The 17,380-nt window shown below is 35.7% G+C and overlaps 1 protein-coding gene across 1 annotated transcript in view; it reads left to right on the forward strand.

The window, feature by feature from the left end:
- Positions 1-17,380, forward strand: part of LOC131027156 (probable WRKY transcription factor 4) — a 54,549-nt gene that overhangs the window by 25,118 nt on the left and 12,051 nt on the right. The window contains exons 3-4 of the mRNA XM_057957144.2: positions 1,981-2,735; positions 2,854-3,018. Coding sequence (XP_057813127.2) covers positions 1,981-2,735; positions 2,854-3,018 — 920 coding nt within the window. The remainder of the gene's footprint in view (positions 1-1,980; positions 2,736-2,853; positions 3,019-17,380) is intronic.

Genomic DNA, 17,380 nt, shown 5'->3' on the forward strand with positions numbered 1-17,380 from the left:
CTTTTATTCAGTCACTGTTGATGCAGGAGCATCCTGGGGTAAGTGCAATTTTGCATCAACTAAAAATACTTTGGGTGTTTTTATAGGAACTGGTAGGTGAATAAAGTGAGTACTTTTTGTTCAAAGGTCATGATGATCATGAAGGCAAAGAATCATGACATGGAATGCAAAGAGTCATCATATGGAAGCGAGGAGACAAGAGTACAATGAACCAGCATGTATGTGAAGAGACAAGAAATGAATTGTTGGAAAATTGATCTTTATATCGATCCTTTAATAATGAGATTAGTGGGGGCTTTTGAAGGGAAAAGTGCAAGTGGACTCTTAGAGAGGGGAAAGAAGTGGGTTTTTTCTTTTTGGTAGAGCAAGAATCTTGGGGAAAGAAGAAAATTTCAGTTCAGATTTTGTACTGAGAAAACATGGAAATACAAGTTTTTGAAGGGCTGTCATAAAATTTTCAATGTGTTGTTATTGCTCATGATTCCTTAATGTTTTGAAATCTGAATTAAGCCATAGAATTTTGTCTTTATATTACATCAGCAATATGCATATTATATCTGAGTCTTTGGCTGCAAGGACAGGGTCACCATTTAATTGACTCCCTATCCTTGATTGTATCAGGTGAATTTGTAAAACACAAGAGCTACTTTGGAAGCAATGTATCCTTGTTATTAGTTAGCATCTTTCAAAAATTGTCCCACCAACTTTTCATCTTTCTCTTTTCTCACTTCTTCCCCCTGCTGGTACTCTTTTCCTGTATTTTCCAAATTTTCTCCATGCAGCCTTCTTTTGAGATCTTCCAATATGCATTTTTCCAATGTAATGTCCTCTACTAGGAGGCTGCCAATTCCTGTAACTTATAATAGTTCTGATCTGATTTGATTGATGATCCTCTCACTGGATGCTTTTGACTCCTTTCCTTAATATCTCTCAATGTAAGGGAGAGCTCACACCTCTTCATTATTGGATGCCCTTTGGCAAGAGACAACCTTTCACCTTTAGCACCCTTGGAAAGAGTGCAACTCTTGTTTACTTCTGCCCTTTGAAAGGGACACAACCTTTCACAATCAGATCTGCACTTCTTATTTAAATCAGATTTGCACTTCTAATTCCCAAATTATCCCCTTCTCAAAATGAGGTTCTCTTCTCCATTTTATATCCCATGGTTGAGGGAGTTACAACTTTTCCTTCCATGTCTTTTAACCATTCATTAACTTAATTAAATTTTAATTATATTTTATATTTTAATTTAAATTTTTTTATTTATTCTTTTCTATTTTAATATTATTATTAAATTCTTTTCCAAAGTGGGGACATTACATCCAAACTTGTGGATTTGTTGTTTTTTCACAGTTTTAACTTCAGCACTAGAGCATTCTATTAACTACTTTCCTTAGGATAGGAATATGGATGCCATTATTGTTCAATAAATGATTCTGTTCTTTTGGTATTTCTATTTTTATTGTTTGTGGGGGCTGGTTATTCTGTGTGAACAGGGTTGCCTGGGTTGCGTCTGCCTCTTGTTCACCAGAAGAGTCTTTGTTCTGTCAGGAATCATATTACATTTTACTTATGTGCTTTGTTTGTCTCTGGCCATAATTCTGTTTCAACTTATAAACATGATCTGCTGTCTTTTTCTTTTATGAATCTCTATAATAGTTTCGAGTCACATCAAATAGCATGAAATTGCTATCAAGATTTATTTTCTCTATAGCAACTGACATCAGTTTACATGAATGAAAAAAATATGATGTAATTTCTGCATAATGTAAGCTGTTTATTAATAGTTTAATGTTAAGCATGCTTCCTATTGCACTTTCTCCTCCTTCACTTACACCTACACGTCAATCTTTACAATTGTAAGCCTCAACTGAATGGTATAGTTAGCATTACGACATGCCATAAATATAATATTTTGTAGCTTATTGGCTTGTTGTAACCAGGGACCTTTTGATGCTTATTGGCTTGTGTTGATAGCAGGGACCTTTTGAAATATCTCATCAGCAAGTGCTCGCCCAGATTCAAGCCCAGGCCCGGGCCCAGGCCCATGAGCAAATGCAAGCTTGTGCACTTCCTGATGTGCCACAGATTCCTTCATCGATGTCACCCCAGCCTTCATCTTCTTGTACGGTAGTATCTAGTGTTGTTACCAGTTCTGCTACTTCTAACGCAATTCCATCTGAAAAGAAGACGGAACATCATTTAGAAACAAAACATACGAGCTCATCAAGTAAAGAGTCAAATCGAATTCTATCAGCTTCCATCCCACCAGTTCTTGTGGAGAAACCCTCAGCTGATGGATATAATTGGAGAAAGTATGGTCAAAAGCAGGTGAAGGGTAGTGAATATCCTCGTAGCTACTACAAATGCACTCAACCAAACTGTCTAGTGAAGAAGAAGGTTGAGCGATCCCACAATGGGCAAGTGACTGAAATCGTGTATAAAGGGGAGCACAATCACCCCAAACCTCAACCCACAAGGCGTATGGCTATTGTCTCACATAATTACCTTTCAAACAGTGGACAAGACTTAGGAGCTGGAGATATGAAATCAAAAGGTAATGGATCTAGTCCAGGATTTTCCGAAGATCCTGGTGGCAGAAGTGAAAAAAATGTAGATGGTTCGGATCCTTCAACATCAGTGAAGATAAATAACTCAGGTAATGATAGTCTGGAACAATCATCTGGTTCAAGTGATGATGACAGAAATGACAATGAGCCAGATTCGAAACGAAGGTAATTGTTTTGAACTGAAGTTACAAATTTGATTCCATTTTTCTTCTTTTCCATTATAGCGTTTTTTATTTACTTCTTTCCATGATAATATTTTTCATTTTCTTCTTTTCATCTGTAGTAAGAAGGAGAAGAAAGCAGAGGAAGTTCTTGTGGTTGCACCACTTAGGACTATTCGTGAACCTCGTGTGGTTGTTCAGACAAGAAGTGATGTGGACATTTTGGATGATGGTTATCGCTGGCGGAAATATGGACAAAAGGTGGTTAAGGGAAATCCTCATCCTCGGTATGTATAATTTTCCTTAATAACTTGTATCTTGCCAAATCTTTTCTTTGATGTTATGTATTGGAATAGTTTGTCTGCTGATTTTAACTTACCAAAAATGAAATGCTTGGGAGCATAAGGTAGTTTTGGGGATGTGGAGGCACAAAATAAACCAAACTCAAGCTGTAAAAAACTGTAAAATTATGAGTGATTTTACAGAAAATGTTTGGTTATTGTCGTTCAATATTGTTTTCCTAGTTTATAAACTTGCTATTCTGAAAACTACTTACAATGTGAAACAGAAATGGAACTGAACTCTGACAGAAATTTCAAACTATATAAAGAATATTCAAAATAAGCAAAGAAAATAACATAGCTATAAAAGCAAAGAATTTTTTTCTTAATTTCACCTTTCTGTCTTTTTAGAAAGCAATGAAAACTGTTCAGAAATGCACCTGGAAAGCTAGCAAATTCATAGCAAAAATCAGTTATTTTTGTGAGAATCTATCAAAAGTCTGATTGTAGTCGTGAGAAATTATCTTTTGGATTATTTTGTGTTAGCACAGAGAATTTTTCTTGTGGTGTATTTGTGTCTAGTATTTGTAATCAAGACTTTTTGCCCCTTAATATTGGTCTGATATTTGGTTGTGAGAAGTTATCTTTTGGATTGTACTAGCACAGAGAATTTTTACTATTTTAATATCTCTGTTGTTGGATCTTTTTTTTAACTTATTCTGGCTATAGATCCTTCCATTGTTTATAAGTTTTTCCATTTTTTTTAGGTTACCCTTTATGGACCAGTCAATAGTTAAGACTATCATTAAATATTATCAGCTTAGAAGGAAACTTATAATTTTCAATATTTTATGCTCCATCCCTGCATTCAATGGTTAGTAAGTCTTATCATCATTTGGGGACAATATTATACATGATATAAGCAAAGGTGCAAAGGTTAACAGGAGCAAGTGAAATATTGTCTGTAGATTCTGTTCACAGTTTTGTCTTAGAAGTGGGTACATTTCAACTTTAATCATCTAGCTAGCAATTCTTTGCTAAACTGTTACACTTTGTTATAGTGTCTGCTTACATTGGGGTAGAAATATTAAAATTGAGAGAGTACATATATATAGATAGGACTGTTTAAACATTTCTTAATTCAATTCTTGAGAGATTTTGTTTTTATCTCAAGAAGAACTAGACTGGTATAGGAATTTTCAACAAGATGAAACATGTTAGTGATAATTTCACTATAAGCATTTGGCATGAAACAAAACTAAACCATGATTAATTGCAACAGGAGGAATGCTTTTGTAGCTGTTACAAAAGCATACCTACATCCTAATTTACTAGGAAACAGAATTGGAGATTGGAAACAGAAACTGAAACACTGAATTTTTCAGGAACCTCAGAAATGTAGTAGTCAAGAAATGTACATACAAAAATGTGAAATATACACACATATATAGACATAAAATACACATGGTATGTAAGTTTACTTTGTCATTTATTCTTGGACATTGGTCATGTGCACACCTACTTGCAAGGAAATTCTTAGCCAGAGGAGGGCTAGATGTCTATTCAAGTGATATCTATCAGTATCAGGAAATTAGCTCCAGTTGCTTGGATGTTCTTAGCTAGAAGACTGCACACTTAGATGATCTCTGACAGTACTTGGGTGATCTCTAACAGTGTTGGGAATTGGGATCAATATGCATAAAATGTTGCTAAGTGAATTGCGATCCATATGCTTTAAGGGACATTATTCTGTTGCATGTTGTTGGCCAGAGACTTGCAATGCAGAAAGATCCCCAAATCTGAACATTTGAAAGACTTTGAAAACTGGTTGAAAATGCATTTGGCAAGCCTGCAAATTCACTACAGAAAATGAATTAGTTTAATGTCTGGTATTTGTTTGGGAAATATATTTTTCTGTATAGAATTACCACACTGCAAAATTTCTAATGATGTATTTTTTTGATTTGTACTTGTAAGCAAGGCTAGTTTATCTTCAAATGTTGAAATCATATTTTCTTGGAGAGAAGCTTGTATTCAGAATTTTCATAAAATATATATGACGTTTTTTTTAACTGGGTGGAATATATATCCATATTGTATTATTGTTAGATCATTTTTTTGCCCTATGCAGGTCATAGGTGTTTTTATTGATTATGGTTTTTGATTGTTTTTTCTCATTATTTGTACCTAATTGGCAATCAGATAGACGATTAGAATAGGAAAATAACATGCAAGTATTTCTTACATAAATGGCCATATCTCACATTGAACAAATCTCAATAGAAAGTATGAATGGTACAACTACACCAATGGGAGTAACCAACCAACACAACCGTTGGTGCTCCAAATTGTTATGTTTCTAAAGGATGCATTCTGAAAAAGCCTTTAGACCTAGGGATAGAAAGTTGGCCTAAAAGTTCAAGTGAATCTTACAATTTAAACATAAGCTGATCAGGCCAATCAGTAAGAGAAGGTACAACTCTTCTACACTTCAAGCTTTGCCAGGTTTGGGAGGGTGTCCCATATTCATCTCACAAGACGATTAAAGAGAACTGATCAAATATGTTGCAAGCAAAAACTAAACTTTAGATAGCATAGAGTAAATCCTTTTTATTTGTTATCAACATCCTTCTGTGCTAGTCTTTATGTTTTTTACATCAATAGATTATAAGCAGACTTATAAATTACAACCTACAGATGTATTATTAAAGAATTTCAGAATGATTCTCATGTACTGGTTCTTTATGCCCTTAGAAGCAACTAGTGTATTAATGAAAGCATAAGTTACAATGAGAAAGATATTCTTTGACTAGTTGACATATACTTCGATCAATCAGGACTTAAGATTGGTGCATTCACAATGTAAACCCTTATGTTCAAATGGTTTAAATGTAATTTGCTTGCTTTATTTAAGAGTATATGACCCCAAAAAAAGATATCCAATGCTTTCTGTACATATTATTCTATCAATTATATTCCATATATTATGTTAAATTTTTTTTACATCTACTTTGATAGAAAGCTAATCAATCATTATAACAGAACAACATTTATGTTCTCAGAAATAGGCAGATCCACTGAAACGGCATTCCAACAACGGAGAACTATGTATAGAATCTGCTACCATATAATAATTTCTGAAAAGTATTTTACAACTTGTGAAACTTCAAAATAAGACAAACTATGCCTGACTCCCTAGAGCAAGTTCTGGACAGAAACGGACTAAAACCCTTAGGATAGCAAAAGATAAAAAATTCAAGAGAGATAACTTCTTTAAAGTTCAATAGCAAAAGGGCAATGCTCATCTGAATAGGATAATGAACAATTGGATGACTTGCATTTACAGTCCCTGCATGCCTTATCTTATTGTTACAAAATCTGTTATTCAAAATAGTCCTTGAAAACAGCTACAAAGAGAAAGATGCTGTCTTTTTCGTATTATACATTGACAGTAAAATGGCAGCAAATTTTGTAATATCCCCAAATTGAGATAGACCTGATTTTGCCCAACTTGACAATTCCAACAATATAATTTATCTTTTAACAATAACATACTAAAGTAATTTCATCTAATCATTATTAAACTTAAGAATCAATGAATACATACATGGAATAGTTAACAAATACATCATATGGAATTATAAACATTATTACTAGCTAACTACCCTATAACCAATCATAATTTAGTTCAATAAGAAAACTCAAAGGGATGCCAGTAAACTGCTCAGCCCAACTAAGCCCGAGGGCGCGTAGCATCCAGCTATGACAACTCGCCCCTCGGCCCATAAGTGACAGGAACGTCCCACTATGACAAGTTCCATCCCTTGGGGTGGTCTACTTAGTTTGAGGGAACCAGTAAACTGCATCTCTCTACCTTATTTCCTCCAACATTACATGATTGATTATGGGATAAATACATACATGATTTATACATTCAAAGGACTATAATGCTATATTAATCTTATTAGGATCAATGTCAAAAGATATCCATATAATAATTCATGTATGATATAGTATAACTCGTACCAAATTACTTGTATTTATGCTTTTATCGGCTGTATGGCCTGAATGCCTGTAACTCAGATCTGATATCTTTGGTGGATTGATATTGTATGATTGATTGATCGATCGATTCAATTAATTCCTTTGATTGGATGATTTGAGGTATTGGTGAGTGATGACAGTGATTGTTGATTAGATGATTGATGAGTAATGATGTAATGAATGCTGTTTTGATATATGATTGAATGAATGCTGATTTGATAGAATGATTTGCTTAATAATTGCTTTTGTGGATTCATGAGTGATGATTGAGTGAGCGATCCTTCAATGCTTGGAATGAATTCTCCTTTGTACCTTAATGCCTAATGGTGAAAGGGTCACCACCTTTCATAAGAATTGAGACACCACTTTTCATTGTTGCCTTTGAGAGTAATAAACTATTCCCCAAATTGATCTTCCTTCCATCCCCTTAAATGAAACCTTCTCCCCTTTATAACTTCCAAAGTGAGGGAGATTCACATCTCTTCATCATGCCTTCCCTTTGCAAGGGTCACAACCTTTAACAATTACCACCCTTTTAAAGGGTCACAATCTTTCATCATTCCTGTCCTTGAAAAGTCACTTCCTTATTTTGTGCTCATTCCTTTATTCTTCCATTTTTCCTTACTCCCTATGCTCCATTCTTTCTTCCTCCCTTCATTCTATTCTTTGATCGATGTCTGCACTTTTCTGTATTAAACTCAGAATCAGAATTCCTATACCTCCTCTTCATATTAATAGCTTACTCTTTTTATACCTTTATATCTCATTGAGGAGACACATCTCTTTGGAAAGAGACATCCCTTTAAAGGGTCATGTCTCCTCATTGCTGTCTTATTATTCAAATGAGACCTGCACTTCTCATTCTTGATTAAAAAATCCCCTTTCAAATAAAGTTCTCTTCTCCCTTTTATACCTCATGTTTGAGGGAATCACAACTTCTCATTTCATGCCTTTTCTTAAGGAAATTTTAATATTTTAATTCTATTCTTTTATATCTTAATTTCAATTCTTTTATATTTTGGTTTTATTATTAGTATTTATTATTAAATCCTATTTCAGAATGGGGACACTACAAATTTATTCTACAAGCTTTGCAACATGATTGATACTCCTTGTCTATATTGACATCAGTTAATCTCTTTACGATATCCAACTCATCTCTCATGATATTTAGATGACACATGCTTTCCATAATATTCCTTTGTATATTCTCAAGCATTTTCTTGAAGGGCATGCCGTTGACTTTAAGTCACTCAACTTTTCTCCTATTTCTTCAATATTTCTCTTGAATTTCATAAGATCAGAATCCTTGTTGCTAGAAGAAATGGAAGAGTTAGGTTCCAGTGTGTCCTGAGACTGGGGAAAGAAACCCTTAAGATATGTTCAGAAACAATGCACAATATTACAACTTAGATGACACTTTGTGTAGACTAATAAGTTTATGAAATTGCCCTTCACTTTTTAAAACTTTGATGCATGACTTATCAACGTGTCTTGATTGCTACTTATTTTGACAAACCTAAAATTGTATGCAAATTGCTTGGAGCTCTGTTAATGCCTTGTTGTACACTCAGTAGTCTCCTTGTGGAGTTGACGAGACACCAATATTTACCTTTGAAAGAATAAGTGGAATAAGGAATTCAAAGAGTTAAAAGTATATATTATTCCAATAATCACATTCTTGATCATTTGGAAGATCAGCGTTGGAGATCATGTCATCACTGACCATGTTGTTGTATTTTGGATTACATGGTAATATTTAATTGCTCATCCTGGATAAGGGGATCTGCAAAAAAGGAGTGCAAATCTGGAATTCCTCTTTTTAAGTATTTAATTCTTTGAGATTTCTAGTCTCATTCCTTATATTAGGTATTTTGGATTTGATCAAACCTTGGAAATTGTCGTGCTTCTCCTTCAAAGAATTTCCCATTTTCTCTACATATGTGGTAGTATCAAAAAGAAGAGTGCATAAATCATATACCACTAGAATCTTTGTCTGAACATATGTTTGCTTCATTTGGTAAATATGAAGCATCAATTTGTACCTTATCATTAAAAGTCCCGCCTCTATTTTTTTCCTTTTGCTAGATGCTTTATTTATGTCAACAAAATATTTCCATTGATCATTGCACAATCGATATTTGTTTTGAACCCTAGAATAGAAGGTTCTGTGAATTATTTCTACCCACTTGGCTCTAGAAGTTCTTGCTTCTGTCTTGGCTTGCTTTTTGTTTTCCTGGTTCCTCTTCATCCAAAGTTTTAGTACACTTAATTTATTGTTTTCTATTTCATCACTTGTGTTGTAGTTGATAGCTGAGGTATGGGAGTAGAAAAAGAGTTTCTCTGCATAGGAGATTGTATTTGCTCTGTAGTTTATCATTCAGTGCCATGAGCTCTATCAATGCATTATCTATCTTCAAATTTTTTTCCTCAAGCTTGATAAACTCAATGTAATTTCTTGGTGGTTGCCTGGCTGAATTGAGTTGTATGAACTGCCAAGGTTGCTGCATCAGATGCTGAGACATCTCCCACCCTTTTAACTATCAATTAACATGCTAGCTATTGCGGGACATAACCTATTTGAGGTTTTTGACGTGTTTGGGTTATTGCCCAAATAGCCAAAGTTTGAAGGTCTTGATTAAATGCAAATGCAGAGAAAAAATTAGCAGTATCATCTGTGTCACTTTCTCTTCTCCTTATGGAATCAAAAGCAGTGGCCTTTGCAATATCCCAGCTAGGCAGCAGTAAGCACCTGCTAGCTTCCACTACTTTCCTCACCTCTTCTAGAGTGATATTTTCAACATTAGTATTAAAAATTGGGGGAGGTGCATTACTTTCTGCTGTATCTTTGTTTTTATTCTATCAAGATTCTCTTTTCTCTCTCATGCTAGTCTTTGTTTCTCTATTCTTGACCATTGAAGCTAATCTTTGAAACTCTAGAGTTTTTACAAATTTACTGTCAGCTAAAATTTTATTACAAGCATTAAGTCTCATATCTTCACCATCCTCTTCACTAGCATATTGATCCACTAGTGTTGTAGAATCTGGAATATCCAGTTCTTTCTTTCCTAGGTGTTGTGGAGACCTAATGGTAGCGATTATAGGATTCTTTGGAGGTAAATGCTCATCAGTTCCCTCAGTTGTAGAATACTCTACTGGGTCATTGATAATAATTTGGCTGGCTGGCTGTTCATTCCTTTGCAATGGTTGATGGCATGCTGATGGTGATGGTGATGTTGTTCCAAGGGGCCTCATTTCTATCTCTTGCATAGATTCTTTTTTACTAGAATCACCATGTCCTTGTTGCATTTTGTGACATTGTTGGTTCTTAATTGTCAGGCATGCTTCCTTATATTTCTACATTTTTCAGGATCTCATTCATTCTTTCCCTTGTTTTTGTGAGAAGAGGGAGAATTCCTAGCCTCTTAGGATCGTAAGGACTCAAATCATCATAATATGTTCCCAAACCAATCTCTATATTTCATTTATTTTTTCAATGTCATCTTTCGTTATTAATGAAAAATCTCACCCTTTATTAAGGGTAGAAGAAAACTTTGCTTTTGAGGATTTTTAAAATGATACTTTGTTAATTCATTTGTCTAATTGTGTCCAAGAAAGCAATCTTGAGAGATACTGTGTGGGGTAACGTGTACGGTTCAAATATAGCCCCATATAATTGTAGTGTATCTTGTATAGAAGGACCAATCTCCCTGATTGTTCTTTATTAGTTCTTATAAGGTTTGATAAGTTCTATTGCTTCATTTGTCAACCTATGTCTGCATTCTCCCAACTTATGTAGTAAAGGAATTGCAAAAAAGGTTTCAAAAGTGCAATATGATGGCTAGGTAATGCTCCCTTTTTTAATTGGTTAGTTGAAAAGTGGATGGGCAGCATACGAGTGGCAGTTGAATATTTTCATAGTTACTTTCATTTTCAGTTACGAATGTTTGCTGCATTTTGGAATAAGGTGGGAGTTTGTGTCTTCCCATTGAGCAGCTGTTAAGTCTTGCAGTTTCTAACAGTTAACTCCGTGTCTTCCAGTCGAGCAGCCACTGAGACTTTCAATACCTACCTGTTAATACCGCTGATTTAGAAGTAGATTGATCAGTTATCTGTCACCAATTTGGGAGTGGACTGACCAGTTTTTTTGCCACTGATTTAGGATTGCAGCAAGTAGAGACTACAGGAAGTGCTGTGAAGAAAGGGAAAGCATCTTTTTGAAAATTACAAACTAAAAAAAGTGATTTTTTTCGCAGCAAAGTGATGCTGCTACAGTAGCTCAGCATTTGGGATGAAAACCTCAAGTGCATCAGTCAGTAGTAAGTACCCTAGGGATGGAAATCCTCAGGCTTCAGCAGGAATGTCCAGCAAATTAACATCAGGATTATCAGAGCATTAATTTGCAGCCAACAGAAACTTCATCAGGATCCTTTAGGAGCTGGTCAAGATTCAGGCGTATATATCAGTTTAGTACTTTTGGATTTGTTAGTTCTATCAGACAGGTAGATTTTGAGTTGTATATATGTGTTTCATTAAATAAAAAAACAAAAAATATCTATTGCTGTATTATTTTTGTGCTTGTTTTATTTGCATTCAGTTTAGGTTATTACAGTCCATATGGATGAACCATAGTTGCTCTTGTTCGACTTGATGTCAGTGGAGATTTGGGGATATATACTCTATTCCTAGCCTAATATCCCACTCTTCAGCAAAACATACTATAAAATGTAACATAAGACTGAATAACTCCTGTATCTTGTAGGAGAATTCATTTACCTGAAATGCACAAACTCCTCATGGGTTCCTTTTGCTATAAAATCCCCAAAATTATATGATCTATTATAATGTGGGGATTTTGGTTATCTGCAAGGAAAAACCAAGGCTCCCTGAAATATCTTGTTATGTGCATCTTGCTCAATAACCTGACTGAAAGCCTGAAATGTTCTTGGAAATATTGGCTCAAACTTACATGCATCCAAAAGCTCCTCATCATTATTTGGAATTGGTGTCAAGCTGGTTGTGTCACATCAAATTCTGTGATATGGCAACTTGATTCCTTCGTAATAATTTTCGAATTTTTTATACTCAAAAGACAACTTATAATTTAACTCCATTCTAACATTAGCTGTTAATCCAAGCACCTACTGAATTGTTTCTTTATGGATTATGGAAATAGGTCGTCCTTCCAAATCTTGCATTATTTGGGCCTTCACATCAATCTTTGGTGCTGGGAAAAGAATTGGGGACCACAAGCATTGCTCACTGGCCTAGGTTGATTTCTGTCATCATACAACCTCTTTAAAAGGTTCCTTCTAGACAATTGAGTCAACGAATCTCTAATAGCACCTCTGTCATCCTGGAAATGATTTATTAGAACCCCTATTGTCGCTGTAGACTTATTGTATTTCTTTATAACCCATGGAATATCCTCAAATGGATCTTGGTCAGCAGCTTTCTTAGGGTCGTTTGACTGAAGAGAGAGATTGAAAAAAAATAGAGGGTTTTGGCATTTTCGAGAACAGGTTTGAATGTAATTATTTGTAGCAACAAGACAATCCTTCTAGGGTTTTTAAGCAAAGGCACCAATATTGATTATACACCTCAACGTTATGATCAAACGAAAACCTACGCTTAACTATTTCTCCCAAATCAACAAACCAAGTTTCTTCAATTTATGCCCCTTACACCTTGTCAAGATGATTGCTTTTACTATCGATGCAGAGAAGGGGGCTTGAGCTTACTAGGAAATCTTTACAACTAGAGAATTCTAGGTGTGTGGTGGGATTGCAATAATTGATTTTCTGTGTAGGGCATGATACTTTAAAAATTAGCTCTCAATTGGGAGAACTCAAATGCTTAAATTTGAAATACAACTTGGAACTTTATGCGAAACCTTCATTAAAGACACCCTACTTTTATTTTGAAAATCAAAGAACTGTTGCATTAAGTAATTGAAACTTTCCTTTGATCAATGGTGCAGCTTTAATCTTCTTTATGATTGATGGTTGTGGCCTATCACAAGGTGACTAAAATAGCACTGTTTGGTCCACTGATATGCCAGGATTACTAAAGATATGACATACTTGCAAAATCTACAGCTTAGATCTACTTCGGGACATTGGCGTATGTAAAGAATAACTATTAGTGATGAATGCAATGTGGATTTATGAAGTCTGTAAGGAAAAATTGTCAAGTTGTCACAACAAGCCCACCCTTATTCTTGTCACTTGGTGCCATTAGATTCAATGTGGCAGTATTCCATTTGACTTTTCAGAGATACATTCTTGCTAGTGTCCACATATTCACTTGCCTGACCGATAAGAGTCAACCATGACACACCATGTGTCACCCAAGAAATCCCTTAGACACGTTAACTTGCTAAATGTTGAACAAAATCAATGTAGATACGCTATAAAATATAAATACACTGGAGATACAAGGATCAATGGTGTTGGTTATCAGTATATCATCAAGGTTTTGGATGTTTGGACCTGCCAAAGTTTACCATTTTACCATAGTATGCTAGATCAGTCAACGATGGATCAGTATATCTTTTCAACTGCTTGATATTACAACAATGGGCCTCATCTTTACTTGACACTCTCCTTCCTTTTGCATTTAGATCAACAACTTAGATCTGCCTGCATAGAAGATCAATGGTCTTCACTGCTGAAGAGCTTTGCTAGAAACTTTTAGTGAATGGAATTGCAGGTGCCATTGGATTAGATCTAGTTTGACAGTCACTGCTGCTTTATTTGTATCATGCCCATGAACCAAATAGAACATGCCACATACCTCCCTTTGTTGGTACTTATTGTGACGTTTTCACACATCACCCTATTGCAAATGGGGACCCCCTCTTTTCACTAAATAAACCAAGTCTTTTGCAGTCTGTGTCGTCTTCCGACCCTAAGGAAAGAGTTGTAAGGTCTTGTAGGTTTGGATTTTGATCTGTGAAAGTAATGAAATGACTAAGTAGGGAATGGATTCTTAAGGAATATACAGCCTAGACAAGATACAGTCTTAATATTGTCATCAAGTCGAGAATTAGGGTTTTGATGTATTGAGAATTGCATTGTGCTTATTGCTTTATCCTTCAAACTTTGCATTTCGCTCACCATGAACTTTATTGATACTTGTACTTCACAATGTTTCCTTGTCTTTTTCAGGTATATTGTGGGGAGCAAGAGTGGGGAGCAAGACTTTGGATGCTGAGAAGGGGACTTCATTGAGTGGGTGATATCATCGTCCAAGGAAGAGATTGCAATGATGGAACAAGGATTTCAGTAGCAGAAGGATGAACTGATGGAAATTTTACAAGTGTTGAAAGGTCTGCATGAAGGAATGAAGTTGAATAGCCAAAATTTGGCTAAGTATGGAAATAGTCCATCACAAAGGAGGAATTTTCCAAAAATCCTTCTCTAAGAAATTTTCTAGAAATCCAAAAATCCTTTGATGAATTTTCCAAAAATCCAAAAATCCTTCTCTGAGGAAGTTTCCAAAAATCCTTCTTTGAGGAATTTCCCAAAAATCCAAAAATCCTTCTTTGAGGAATTTTCCAAAAATCCAAAAATCCTTCTCTACCACTCCAATGCGCTAGGAAGACCTCCTTGGGCGCAAATTCCCATCTCCAAAATGGCAGGAAATGAAGAAATTTGACTAAGTATGGAGAAATTCCTTCCCCAAGTTCCAAATGTGCCCAAGCATTCCTGAAGGCATGGAAACTGAAATTTGACTAAGTGTTGGAGAAATTCCTTCTCCAAGCTTCAAGTGCGCCTTGTTTCATGATGTCATGGAATGAACGAAAATTGGCTAAGAATGAGCATGGTAACTTAAAAACCAAGCTTCAAGTGTGCCTAGCTTCATGAAGTCATGGAATGAACGAAAATTGGTTAAGTATGAGCATGGAAACTCAGAAATGTGGCTTAAATGTTGGAGAAATTCCTTCTCCAAGCTTCAAGTGTGCCTAGCTTCTTGAAGTCATGGAATGAACGAAAATTGGCTAAGTATGAGCATGGAAATTCAGAAATGTGGCTAAGTGTTGGAGAAATTCCTTTTCCAAGCTTCAAGTGTGCCTAGCTTCATGAAGTCATTTGAATGAAAATTGGCTATGAAAAATTTCCTCCCATCCTTCTAGGATGCACTCAAGTACTCAAGACATGGAAATTTGGCCAAGGCAATGAAAATTCCTTCCACTTGTCTCATATGCGCCCAAGATGGAGAAATGACATGAGGCATGGAATTTAATGCTTAAGGTAATGTCTTTGATATGGCATTTGGCAAGTCAAAGGACAAAAAGGGGCATCAAAGATTTATCTCTCCAGCTCTAGGGCGTCATTCCAAGGAAGTTCGAAAAGCATAAAGGAATTCCAGTTCCAGGGAATGCTAGTTCAAAGATCTCAAGATTCAAGCAAGTACAAATGAGAAGAATTTATAACTATCTTGAATTTCCTCCATAAATCCAAGATCTCAGTCAGGAAAGACCAAGGAAGAATTCCAATTCTGGACATTCAAGGAAGACATTCAAAGTTCTTGAGATACTAGTTCAAGTATGAAAGACTTCGAGAATGATAGGATCGTTGACAAGGGAGCCCAATTCATTTTGTGAAGTTGAATTCCCAAGAAAGTACGTGGAAAGAAGAAAATGATCAAGGATAATCTCAAAAGAGTTGATCAAAGTTAGAATCTTGGTCTAAATGATGCAATTTAGGAATATACTCCATCACAATCAGTCAAGATGGAATATTCCTCGTGATGAGTCACCGGGTCCACATGGCACCTAACATGTTGAGGTGGCACCCTGTCACCTTCTTCGGCCAATCAAATGCCTCCAAATCATCATGACCTGATTCATTGCATTTGCCGCTAGAGAGAGGGATAGTGGGTGTACCATTCTAAGTGATGGGCTATTAAATGCTTAGTGGGCGTGCTATTCTAAGTGATGGGTTGTTAAATGTTTAGTGGGCGTGATGCCTCATTAATTACCAGGCCCACTACTTTGGGCGTCAAGGGTTATTTTTGGTCAAACCCTAATTAGGGTTTGCATGGTGTAATCTTGGCCCTTGATTTCAAATCAATCTTGGCCATTCATTTGTTGGAGGATCTCAATAAAAGGCCCTGCTTGATCATTTGTAATTCATTAGATAGTTAGCTCATTAGAAGTGAAGAGCTCTTGCACCTTAGAGTAGAAGAAGAGTAGGAGAAGGAGAAGACATTGTTGTAAGAATTGAAGAAATAAAATTTGATTTCATTGAAGATATGATGGTTTCATGTTTATTTCAACTTGTTGCATGGTGTTCTTCCAATTTCTCAATTGTTAGAAGTGCATTGATGTTAATGGAGAATGTGACAATGTTTGATGAATTTCAATGGTTCATACTTTTTGCACTTAGATGATTTCTATTTGCAGTGTAAAGTTAGCTTGAGCCTTTTTTTTATATGGATGCTTAACTTTGATCATTGAATGTACATTGTTCGTTATGATGGTGTTCATTATGATATGAAAATCCTTTGCATAACCCTTGGAAGATTGCACCGGTTCTGTGGAGTTGTTGCTGAGCTCGGCGAAGCAAAACTTGGTTTATTTGGAATTCGTCCATTAGAGCGCTATCCATCGATATCATTGTCCGTAGGAGTAGATTTAGATCTTCTTAACCCTTTCCCCTTTAATTTCAGTTCATTCCAGTTCAGTTCGTTCGAAGCAGAAGCATCACAAAATTTCTATATCCGATGATGAAGTTCCAGCCATAGCATTGAAAAGTGAAAGAACGATACAAATGTAAGTCCCTTTGTGTTACTAGCATATTACATCAAGCCAAACGAGCTCACATCCAACATGAAGTTGCATGTTTACAGTAGGAACCTTGGAGTCACTTGTATGATCTTTCGCAATCTTAGCATACATGAGATTTTTCTCAAGAGAGGATAGAGTGTCCTTTGGCACTTTATTCTATGTTGGTGTGGTCATAAAACACCCATCAACAGTACTCAATTGCATTACAGAATTTTTTAAGAAGTTGGTCAAGATCTAAGGCTCTAATTTGTCATGGCAAATAATCCACCACATCAATAGCTTAGGCAGATTACTGAGGTACTAAGTAGTTCAATATCTGACAAGCTGCAACCAACAGGATTATTACATGTCCCCGAGGCTCAACCACTGAAAAACCCATTCTGCCAACTGTATCTTCTCATGTAGATTTGCTGCACCAGTCACAAGAAGGAAATGACATATCACCACCTGGTGCCAAAGAGCTCTAAGATGGACGGCCATCACATTGATGATAAGGACTGTTGTGGTGGATCTGTAGATGGGTGAAGAACC

This window comes from Cryptomeria japonica, chromosome 10 (genome assembly GCF_030272615.1).
Source record: "Cryptomeria japonica chromosome 10, Sugi_1.0, whole genome shotgun sequence".
Taxonomy (NCBI): domain Eukaryota; kingdom Viridiplantae; phylum Streptophyta; class Pinopsida; order Cupressales; family Cupressaceae; genus Cryptomeria; species Cryptomeria japonica.